Consider the following 12,200-nt stretch of genomic DNA (forward strand, 5'->3'; position numbering starts at 1 on the left):
AACAATTATTCGCCGAAGGTGAAGTGAATAGTGGGGAATAGCCCCCGAGACCGAAGGTCAATTTGTTATTGTTATTAGCAGACATTTTGCGATGAAAACAATATCGAGTTTGATCATGGGATATTGCCCAATATCCAGAGATAGCGACCCAATCAAATTGCGCCATCTTAGGAGGTTCACGTGTAGCAATTACTAACTATATATAATATCAATGTATTTATCTATGTATCTGTATAATCCGCTGAACACTCTCTTACTAGTCTCTACTCTCAAGGGTCTCAATGCAGCTTTTGTCCGTGTCTCCCCACCGTGACGTCATGCAATGCATTCTGGGGGAAATGAGAATCAATAGCAAACCGCTAAAATATTACCTACTTTTTCGTATTACATTCCGTTTTGTGATACCTAACAGCATTAAATACAATAAATAACAGTTTAAATCTTTGTTACCAACAAGCAAATTGCACAAATTCGTTGGAAAATAAACCCTGCAACAGGGCCTTTAAAAAAGACTGTTTTAATCGCAGCCTTTGCGATTAAGAACATTTAATAAAAAAATGTTAAATTAGTTATACTAATTACGATGTCGGTTAGAATTGGATTAATTGTTCAGCCCTATCCAGGAAGCAACATATGTTTCACTGACAAACTTATAGGGCCCTATCTTGCATCCAGCGCAATTTACTTAATCACTGGCGCATGTGTCGTTGCTTGTTTGCAACTGGTGCAGAGCGTTCTTTTCCTCCTGCGCCACGCGTCTGTTAATTAGGGAATGATCTTGCACCCCAATGGGCGGTTCGTCGAAAGGAGGAGGCGTGTTCTGGCGCAAACGTTCCCTGGTGCTATTTTGCAGTTTCAGTAACCACTTGCGCCACAAACCAGGAAATGCCTGGTTTAAAGTCAGTGGCGCGTTGTTCAGATGCTATTTTAAGGGCGCATGCATAATGTTGCTTGTGCACCTCGCGCATACACTTTGCTTCTCTCATCTACCTAGCCACACATTCTTGGGAAATTATTTGGGAAAGAACAGCTGATACGGTAATAAGTTGTACTTTTAAATCAATGCATCTGCAAACACCGTACAGCAAACACATATTTTCTTGACACAGACATCGTGTACATGCCCATAACTTTTAGGATTGATGAGTATTTGATCGTGAGAAAACATTGTTTTACCGCGAGTGAGTGTTAAAAAGAATGAATGCGCGGGCGCGCGTGTGTGTATGTGTGAAATAATGAATGAATGCGGGCAGTGTGCGAATTATACCACGGTCTCCGGGGGAGCTGGGGGGGGGGGGGGGGGGGGTTGATAAAAGTTTTTCGATCACTTATTAAGTTAATTCGTTACTTATAATGGTTTATTCGTTTCCCAGTATCATTTCCTTAATTTTGAAGAAAGTTTGGTTCATTTTTGAATTGTAAAATAAATCAAATATTTTTTTGGAAGTTGCAGAGTTGCTCAAGGTTAAAGGAGTGCTTCAGACCAACCTTAAATAATAAACAAACCCTAAACAAGCTTGTGTGATTGGGTAGTGGGGCTGCAGACAGCGCCCCCACGCTTCGAGCGGCAATAATGACGAGCATTAGGCTACGTTGTTTTCATGAATCATAAACTCAAAATATAATTTTATTTCACTTATTTTACACCTTTTAGAAAGACATGCCCAAAATAGCATTTATTTGGATATCATATAAATATTTTAGAGCTCCCCCAAAATTTCACAAACCATGTTTCCAGGGGAGCTCATGTCACCACTAGGGGAGCTATAGCTCCCCCTGCTCCCCCTTAATTCGCACACTGAATGCGGGTGCGCGTGTGTGCGTCCATCTGTTTAAACACACGCAAACTAAACACGTAGCGCATAATACAGTCCATGGCAATGTATATTAACGGGGGGACACATGCAAATTAGGAACACAAGTCGATAACGATAATGAATACAATTCTGATAAGAAACGATGTTTATAATGTATTTCGTATATCATTAAATGGAACCACAGTTACCGCACTTCATATGTTATATCATATACGTTTTCTTTGCCGAAATTTATTTGAGGACTCAGTATTTCTGAAGTTGTGGAAGAAAACCTTTTTCTATGTGTGAATTAGGCCATATTATTTGGCCATAAACTGAGCCATTTGAAGTTTGAAATTCATGTGCATCTGTCTCATCGGAGACTGCAGACGCGCTGTCAAAATATCAACTCGTCAGATTCAAATGCGCTCATGGCTCTTAAAGGGAATGGGAGCTGGCACTCTCATTGGTTTGCACGTTACTCCCAAACCACACCTACGGGTAATTAGGCTACTTCCCTTTTTAGATATGCGCCGGGCGCAAGAGTCTTTTTTTGCGTCGGTAAACTAGCGACATCGCCATAGAACCGCCCTCAAAGCTACTTGCGCTTGGCGCTTCTCACTTGCGTTTCAGACCGTTAAAATAGGGCCCATAGTGTCTTTAAGTCAAGCAGAGAAAAAACAAAACATTAAATAGAAAATTGGAGTAGCTTGACCGTTGATGGCTTTCCTAGTTTCAAATGAAAGTGGAGTAAGAGTGTTGATGATTTTTTATCTCATTAACACTCTCTCTCTCCACTCCCACATGTATCCCCTGCTATCTCCCCTCTCTGCACCCCAGTTCTGACCTGGAGCCTGACAGCCTGCTAGCTGAATGCAACTCAGGCTGCAGCTGTGCCCGGGAGCTGTACAACCCGGTGTGTGGGGATGACGGCGTCATGTATTACTCTCCCTGCCACGCAGGCTGCAGCACCATCCATCACACCGACGCCACGACTGGAAGACAGGTACGCTGTCCTGCATCTTGTTGAAGTCAAAAGGCTTTGTTTCTCCTCTGCTTTGACTGATACAACCCTCCTTGTGTTTATATTCTATAATCGTTATTCAGTCTATTTCATATTTAAAAAAAATTAAATAATTGCTATGTAGATTCCTTCACTTTCATTGGTCACTGCTATCATTCGTTTTAATTAGACTTGTGCACTCCCTGGGCTTCATGACCTCCAAGGCCCTCCCCCGATTGGTTTAGGTAGAGGCTGTCAACGTGATCGAGGCCTGATCTTCAGAGACTACCAATACAAAAAATGACTAATCATTCTAACCTTCTGACTCCTACTCCAGACTCTAGCCAGTAATTATTACTAGGTTGTGCAGGTTTAAAAACGTTATTGTTGGCACTCTACACTTATAAAGCCTACTTTGTAGTTGCCGTGCTTGAACCAAAAATGTGGTAATATGCGTCCCCCACGCACCGTTCAGACGACCATTTGTCGACTTCAGAGCCTTTAAGACTCAACGTGCAGGTTGCACAAACCACCGCCATCCACTGCCTCGTTACAGAAAAACGTCACAATGAATGCCATGACTTTACATTGTTCCAAGGTGAATAATCTAAAAAACTATTTCTAATGTGTTGATAAAGCTTAATTGAATGCTTCAATTCACGATTAGTTCAAGTCGTTAAAAAGCATTAGGATTAATATTTTTTTTGTGTGAGTTCATCTAAATTGAGGACTATCTATGGCTTACTCAGCCTTTATAAATCACATGTAACTATTCACCGACGTGCAATCATCCCGGACTTGAATGTTTAAGATGAGAGTGCATCAATTGGCCAGACCACAACTGATCTATGTGTCAAATATTTTCTGTACATAGGTATAGATTCAAACATGCAGAATCACTGAATCAAACATTTTGTTGGGAATAAAAAGTTGCTGTTAGAGTTACTAGTTTCCAAAACTAGTCTCAATCAGCATCCAAAATGCACCTCATGATTGATCCGCACTAGGATCTGTAACTTACTGGTCAACATGATTTGTCAACTGATCTACAATTGATGGTGTACTTATGGTTAGAACACACACCGCGAACCCCGTACATAGAATCCGGCGCTGCATCATGACGTAGCGTAGTTGCAGTCTCATAGTGACGTAGCCTAGCGTAGGTGCAGTCTCATAGTGACGTAGCCTAGTGTAGTTGCAGTCTCATAGTGACGAGCCTAGTGTAGGGGCAGTCTCATAGTGACGTAGCCTAGTGTAGTTGCAGTCTCATAGTGACGTAGCCTAGTGTAGGAGCGGTCTCATAGTGACGTAGCCTAGTGTAGGAGCGGTCTCATAGTGACGTAGCCTAGTGTAGGAACAGTCTCATAGTGACGTAGCCTAGTGTAGGAACAGTCTCATAGTGACGTAGCCTAGTGTAGGAGCGGTCTCATAGTGACGTAGCCTAGTGTAGGAGCGGTCTCATAGTGACGTAGCCTAGTGTAGGAGCGGTCTCATAGTGACGTAGCCTAGTGTAGGAACAGTCTCATAGTGACGTAGCCTAGTGTAGGAGCGGTCTCATAGTGACGTAGCCTAGTGTAGGAGCGGTCTCATAGTGACGTAGCCTAGTGTAGGAGCGGTCTCATAGTGACGTAGCCTAGTGTAGGAGCGGTCTCATAGTGACGTAGCCTAGTGTAGGAGTGGTCTCATAGTGACGTAGCCTAGTGTAGGAACAGTCTCATAGTGACGTAGCCTAGTGTAGGAACAGTCTCATAGTGACGTAGCCTAGTGTAGGAACAGTCTCATAGTGACGTAGCCTAGTGTAGGAACAGTCTCATAGTGACGTAGCCTAGTATAGGAGCAGTCTCATAGTGACGTAGCCTAGTGTAGGAGCAGTCTCATAGTGACGTAGCCTAGTGTAGGAACAGTCTCATAGTGACGTAGCCTAGTGTAGGAACAGTCTCATAGTGACGTAGCCTAGTGTAGGAGCAGTCTCATAGTGACGTAGCCTAGTGTAGGGGCAGTCCCATTAAATTGTACTTGCAATCGTGGTTGATAACACTTCAATATTGTTTTCTTGTGCAACCCCGGTAAATAATAGCTCTGTCCGTTCTGTTTGGTCTGGTTTTTGCTGGTTGTTAACATTAATTGCAACATTATTAAGTGTTCATTAGGCATTGTTAAAACATCTTAAATGTTTTAACAATGCTCAACATCAAAATGGCCACTGATTACCAGTTGAGAACAGAAAAAGAACAGAAAAAGAACAAAATGATAGTCAAAGGCTGAATCCGAATACTCATACTTGACTGCTATATAGTATGCATTTTGTAGTACGCCACAAATATAGCGCGTCCGAATGCTCAGTACGCATTGTGTAGTACGGAAAACATTTCCGAATGCGTACTACCGCCACAGTAACGGGTAACTTATCAAGGTAATTTTGCCGGCATCTGAGGGGAGATACGTCATCTCAAAACATCCGGTGGAGTTTCGGCGGTGTTCGGAAGCGTTCGGAGACGTTCTACGCATAGCTGTAGACCGTACTAACCAGTCAAGTGTGGTACGGGCAAGTAGTAGACACTGAACAGAAATAGTATGTACTAAGTATTCGGATTCAGCCTTTAGATCCTAATTCATTTGCTTTAACCTGCCTTTTCTCTTTTGTGTGTGTGTGTGTAGGTGTACTCTGGATGCAGTTGTGTGCTGAACACAACAGAGGACGTGGGCATGGCCCTGGCAGGGAAGTGCTCTGGCTCCTGTAACCACATGCCAGCCTTCCTCTCGCTGTTCTTCATCGTTATCTCCTTCACTTTTCTCTGTAGCATTCCAGCGCTGACTGCCACCTTGAGGTGAGGGTTAATTAGATAATGGATTAATGCCTGTCCATTTCTTGGACATATTTTTTATTATATCTGACAAATTTGCAATCAAGTCATTTCAATCCTTAGCTTTGTTTAACAGCCATGCTATTGTTATAGGACCAAATTAGCCTAATATCTAGCTTTGATTTGTCCCAAAAAAAAAGAAACAAAAGTCCATGTCTGGGACGCTTCAGAAAGCTTCATTAGATATACATTCAAGCACTAATGGTGCTCATCTTCTGACAGGGATATGACAGCAGAATAACGTTATGGACACAAATGGGATGTAAGGATGGCCATGGCAAAACGTGCACCCTGACTCATAGATAACCTTTCCATGGCGATATAAGACATGGCTCAGCCCAAAGCCAAATGGGCAAGGCTTAGCTCAGGAGAAAGAATGGGTTTACTTGTAACCAGAAGGTTGCTAGTTTGATCCCAAGCTCCTCCGAGCTGAGTGTTGAGGTGTCCCTGAGCGAGTCACATAACCCTAACTGCTGCCGACAAGCTGGCTGTCTCCCTGCATGGTTGACTCCACCGTCGGTGTGTGTGAAAGTATGTAGGAACCCTTAAATGTCCGAAAAGGGTACAATATTGGAAGTGAACGTCTTCCCTTTGCAGGTGTGTGCCGGACAGCCAGAGGTCTTTTGGATTAGGAATCCAGTGGATCGTGGTGCGCACACTTGGTAGGCATCTGTTATTTTAAAACACTTGATGAACGATAACAAACGCACAAGCACATCTAAATGTATCATCGAAACACTATGGCTTTACCAAGAAAATCCCTTTCCTGACCTCACGCACATAAACACACGCACACACATCCAAATGCGTTAGTCGAACGCTATGGCTATTTCCACAAAACACTGTCACGCATCCATGCATCTCTGGCTTTTCAGAAAAAACACAAACCAAACAAGGGGTCCCCCGCAGATTGGTCCATGGTGGCCCGTGCTCTTGAGTAGTGCTAGTTCGGGTGTCATTTCCTTGAAACTAGCACAAACCATCTTTTGTTTCATAAACATTTGAAGTACCCCCATATGTTCAAAGCTGTCCAGTGTTTTCACTGAGAGCCCCCACACCCTACAGCCTTGCTATAGCTTTGAGCATGTGTCCAAACGAAGAGCTGGGATACGACCCTCTTTACATTGAAGTTCCTATTCACAAATCAAACCATTTCAAACAATAAATTGGAAAGAACTCACGTAAACTGAACGCCTATGTCACAATAGTCTTGTTCTTCGGGGAGAACCCTGCACAAAAACATATCCACATGACATTTGACTGTTGCTTTTGTTTAGGTAGTGTCCCCGGGCCCATAGCGTTTGGATCGGTGATCGACTTATCCTGCCTGCTGTGGCAGGATAAGTGTGGTGAGCAGGGCTCCTGCTACCTCTATCAAAACTCTGCCATGAGCCAATACACCCTTGTAACTGGAATCATATATAAGGTAATCATCACCAAATGGATTTATTTGTGTTTTAACACATTTTTGGGTGTCCGATTCAAAGTGCTGGTTAACGGGTAACGGTCAGCTACCTAGTGCTAACAGGTACCTGTCAGCTACCTTGTGCTTGCTATCAGCTGCCTAGTGCTGGCTAACAGGTAACTGTCAACTACCTAGTGATTACAGGAACCAGCTGTAATGGGAGGAGGCCAATGAGAGAGAACAGAGAAAGGTTATATGTTTGTATTCAAATTAATCAGCAGTCCAGCTTGATTACAGGTGGATGTTTTAAAATGTGTAGAAGACCCCTGAAGACCAGAGGGGCTGAAAAGGACAGAGGGGAGTAATAAGGTCTTGCATGTAGGAAGGTGCTTATCCTTGCAGGATGAATAGGTAAGTATTAGCAGTGTGAAACCTGACCTGGCATTAATTGGAAGCCACTAAACCATTGGAGGCAGGAGAAACTAGGAGTAATGTGGTCAACGTTTTCTGGTTCTAGTTGGGAGTCTAGTCTGATGATGATGATTCTTATTTAGCATGAATCTGCCTCTCCCAGGTGATGGGGATCATATTCTTCCTGTTGGCCAGCATTCTTTACCAGCCCCCCCCAGAGTCCCCACAGAGCAGCTGTGAGAGCACTGACCAGGGCGCTGGAGATGTGGGGGACCTACCCATCAAGGACCTTCCACAAGATGGTGTCATTGCCAACCCACATGCTAGGTTTTGATTCAAAGACTATCCCAGACTGCTGCCTTTGTGTTGCACGCATGGACATTATTTTGTTCAAGATGGGTGTTGGATGCTTGATGTTTGATGCAGTGTGTGTGTGTGTGTGTGTGTGTGTGTGTGTGTGTGTGTGTGTGTGTGTGTGTGTGTGTGTGTGTGTGTGTGTGTGTGTGTGTGTGTGTGTGTGTGTGTGTGTGTGTGTGTGTGTGTGGCAAGCCTGTGGTAACGGTAGTGTCTCATTAACAGAATACAAAAATGAACAACATTGCAGCACAGCTTTGCAGACTGAATAGCCTGTTGTGAGTCCTGCTTGTGTTTTCAGTGTACATTAGGGCCTGTATTTCCATTATTCTTTTTGGTATGTAATGTTGAAATGGATTCAGAACTGTTCATTCTCATTTATCTTATGCTGTATTAGGATGTGTCGTCTGAAAAGGCAACACATCCACTGAGACCTGTGCATTGTAGTCCTTCCATGTTTGAAGCATTTTGGATGTTGGGCAGAAGTAATGTATATCCTTTTCCTAGACACAGACAACAATGGGCCTTCGGTTATTTCAAAGGTTGACTGAAGGAAGTTGACTAGATTGGTATAATATCCTTATTATACACATTAGGTATGTCATTATATCCATGCCAAACCAAAACTTTGTCAAAACTTTTATTAGGCTATAATAACTTTTCAACACCCAGCAGCACAAATATGGTCCGATAACACACATCAAAGCACAAATTTTTTTCATAGCCACTGTGAAACATGAAAAGTGTGCATCGTTTTCTGGCGTTTAAAAGCAATTAAAAAATTGGGGGACATTTTAGTTTAGCTTGCTACCAACACAAGATCAGTATGTATGATTCTTTAGTATGAAAATAAAGTTGTTGTAATAAGGAAATGCATATCTGCACTTTAACCTAGCAAAGTGAACTATTACAGGAAGTAGGATATGTTTTATATATTGGACTGGCCAAGGATGACCCAGTTGGCACAGCTTGACATATACAAAGCATCACTGTTATTTGGACCTATTAGTAAAAAAAAGTATCATGGACCTCTCAAATTAGATGATTTTTTCCTTCTTACCATCAAATAACATTTTCCTTTAATATGCAATAACACAGTGGTCCAATGCATAGTGATTTTGTCTCATAGATCCAGAGTCCTGAGATTTATACCTTGTACAGGCCTACTCCCCTAAGACTGCTCAGTTTCTAATTAATGAGGCTTGTGGCTGAGGTAAATGGCAGAAGAATGATGATCCAGCATCTACTGAGAACAGCAGTCCTACTTTTTCCATTTAATCGTTCTCCCTGACATCTGGAAAAAACAATTGTTAAATGTGTTTTGAGTTATTCCAATTGTTTGTTTTTTAAACATTGACAAAGTAACCAACTTTTTCAAAATGTTTCTGAAAAAGAAAAAAATTCTATAAACAAAGTTGAACAATATATCTGTGTGTGCCTTGAATTAATTTGTGGGCTCACATTTTATGTTGCACTGGGAACAGCAAAAATCAACAAAAGAAAAGGTGACGATATAATAATACAATGAAACAAGAAACAATTTAAATCAGGAGAAGCTATTTCCAAACTATTTATTGACAACACAATTGGCAATTAGACGCCATCAAATGATTCTTCATGGGGACTATGGCTGTATATAGTAAGCCGGGAGAAGTATTCCCCCCCAAAAAATTATTGAAATGTATTACCTTGACAGATGTGAACGGCAACTTATGATTGACAAAATATGAATAATGTACGACTTAAACTTTAAATTTGAGGTCAGTAAGTACAGAAGACATGTAGCGAAATGCATAATAGTGTATAATATTACCGGACGGCAGAGACTTGCGCAGCAAGACAAAAAGCCAGCAATGGTTTGGTGAGAATTCCAAGCAATGGTGCTGCTACACCGGAGAGGGGTCCCATTCGAAATGGGGTAACCCTCCAAGAACCAGTTACGTCATGAGTAGACGTGAACAGCGTTTACGTGAATAGATGCAAAGTTTGTTGCCGGTTGTTTTGAGTTTCACAATACCGGCTTCAGCTGTGGTGATTTTTCTTGTCACCATAAACCTGTCAGTTTCAAACCATCAGTGGATGGGCCATCTTTCTCCCTAGGGGTTGGGGGGCCTAGGGCTACCAATGCAGAAGGGGTGGCTGAAGTGGCCTCTGTGGTGGCAGCGGCCTCAATGATCCCCTGAAAGGAAACATAACAAATGAGAAGGAATTATATGGCAGAACTTTGTGAGTTTGCCACATGTTACGTACAATATCTAATAACTGATATATATATATATACACACACAGACATATTTTTTTTTTTCACCATTTTAATTTTGGCAAAGACAGGTGTTATCTGAAACCTTTATTCTCTTTTGGGTTTCATTGTGACTATTAGTTTGTGCATTGCTAAACTTTTTGTGTTCTCTGCTTTCCATCTTCATTTTGGATTAAAGAAGTGTATGCAGGGTTTAAAGGGGAAGGTATTTTTTCTCATCTCCAACCTTTACTTCCGCATAGATTAGCTTTACCTGCCTATCCACCATTCAGTCAGTATTTTTGTTCTCCGTTCTCTTTTAAAGATGGGATGAGGTGGGCCCCATACATATCTTTGCCTTGGGCCCCCAATTTGCTAAAACCGCCACTGCCATTGACACCGGTTCCGCCTGGCCAATCAGCGGGCGGCCCTATCGATTGGCCCTTGCCAAACATCAGGCAGCGGAGGCCAAGGTCCACAAGATGGTATCACCGATGGGCTCTCCTGGCTGACCTGTGCTGGAGTGCCGTTACGGCCTGTGGCAGGTGGAGCAGGGCCACGTGTCCCAGACCGCCGGCGATGTGGAGGGGTTAGAGCAGCAGCATCAGGCAGAAGAGACCCTGGCACTGGTGAGGAGCCTGCTGGAGGCGGGGGTTGGAGAGGGTGCTGTCTGTGTGGTGAAATTTTGCACCCCGTCAATCGTTTCTGTGCAAACTGCTTTTTGCAAAATGTATTAAAGTTCTAAGTTCTACCACAGCAGGGAACTCTTTCCAATGCTGTGGGAGGTTGCCCTCTCTTCCAGTATACTAGAAAGGCGCTTTCCGCAGGTCGTCCAGATCATCTAGGGCTCGGTGGGGTGGGTCCCTACGAGAACGCCAAGACCCTGCCCCACGGCAGGGACGCCGTTGAGTGTACAATATTGGTATTATATATATAATTTACACATAATCCGATTTATTTAACACATGGACCATGATCAACCACAGACAGGGTTGATAAAATGTTTGATGGGATCAATGCACATGAGTCAGGGGGTACTACTGGCATGGCCAAACGGCTAAAGGGGAACACAAGCAAAACGAGGTTAAGGAACACTTAATGGATATCGGCGTTCCATTGCTGGTCCGACATCATGAGCATCAGTTGGGATTGGCTCAGCTTCTGCCGGCTGCAGACTGGCATGCCCAATGCTGGGCGTTTGACTACAAGCGCAACAACGAGGCCAACAACATGTTTGCATGTATTTTATCCATTTATTTATTGTTAATTATGAGTCTTGAAATCCTTCTGGGCTCTGAGCTTTCATCACCATGCAGTCAATTGCATACCACCACTTACCGTACCAGAGTATATAGAACAAAATCTAGTTGACATTATTCTATAATCATACAATTACCAAATTATATTGTATAATCTTGTCTTCATTAAGAGATCTATTACTCTCTCCTCTTTGCGTTTTCTACACTTTATGGCAACTTCTTCTGTGGGAGCTCCAAGCTCATCTGTCTCTGTATGATTGAAAGATCATACGATCAGAAAATGTTGTCTACTTATATATTTACATAAATATTTCAGAGAGAAAAGCATTTGCGTGACACACATCCTTGATCGTTAGCTAGTGGTGCCCCCAGAAATATTTCATAGGGGTGGCTATATGGGGCCACTAATCTTGGGGTGGCACACCAAAACTAAAAACCATGACATTTCAGAACTTCTATTCTGCTGTTGTAGTAAACAGGCTAGTTGAAAACGATGTCAATACGAGTTAAGGAATCATGTACTGATATAATTTGGTTCCTTATTTTACAGTTAATGTTGGACTAATACCGGTACAGTATAATTGAGTTCCACAACAATCCTGTTTTAATGTGTTATCTGTATAAGCATGTTTTAGGCCATGTTCTACAAATATGATGCATGGATTTTTCCATAATAATATAAATATACGGCTTTAATTTGAAGGAGTGAATTCATTTTATTTTCAGGAGACGTGTATCTGAATAATGTCTGCATGGCCAACCCTTGGGGGCGCCACCCTCATCATCTTATTCATGATCCTCAGCCTCGTCCACAGACAACAAGTCCCACTCCTAAGTGGAGTGGCGTGTCCCTTTAAATCCTGTTTTAC

The 12,200-nt window shown here is 42.6% G+C and overlaps 1 protein-coding gene across 7 annotated transcripts in view; it reads left to right on the forward strand.

The window, feature by feature from the left end:
• The window catches only part of slco4a1 (solute carrier organic anion transporter family, member 4A1), a 51,722-nt gene extending 42,464 nt beyond the window's left edge, over window positions 1–9,258 (forward strand). For all 7 annotated transcript variants that reach the window (XM_060064314.1, XM_060064355.1, XM_060064327.1 and 4 more), the window contains 5 exons: window positions 2,637–2,802; window positions 5,458–5,627; window positions 6,261–6,325; window positions 6,941–7,089; window positions 7,643–9,258. In XM_060064314.1, coding sequence (XP_059920297.1) covers window positions 2,637–2,802; window positions 5,458–5,627; window positions 6,261–6,325; window positions 6,941–7,089; window positions 7,643–7,813 — 721 coding nt within the window. In that variant the 3' untranslated portion in view covers window positions 7,814–9,258. The remainder of the gene's footprint in view (window positions 1–2,636; window positions 2,803–5,457; window positions 5,628–6,260; window positions 6,326–6,940; window positions 7,090–7,642) is intronic.
• The last annotated feature ends 2,942 nt before the right edge of the window (window positions 9,259–12,200 follow it).

Source organism: Gadus macrocephalus, chromosome 1, assembly GCF_031168955.1.
Source record: "Gadus macrocephalus chromosome 1, ASM3116895v1".
NCBI lineage: Eukaryota > Metazoa > Chordata > Actinopteri > Gadiformes > Gadidae > Gadus > Gadus macrocephalus.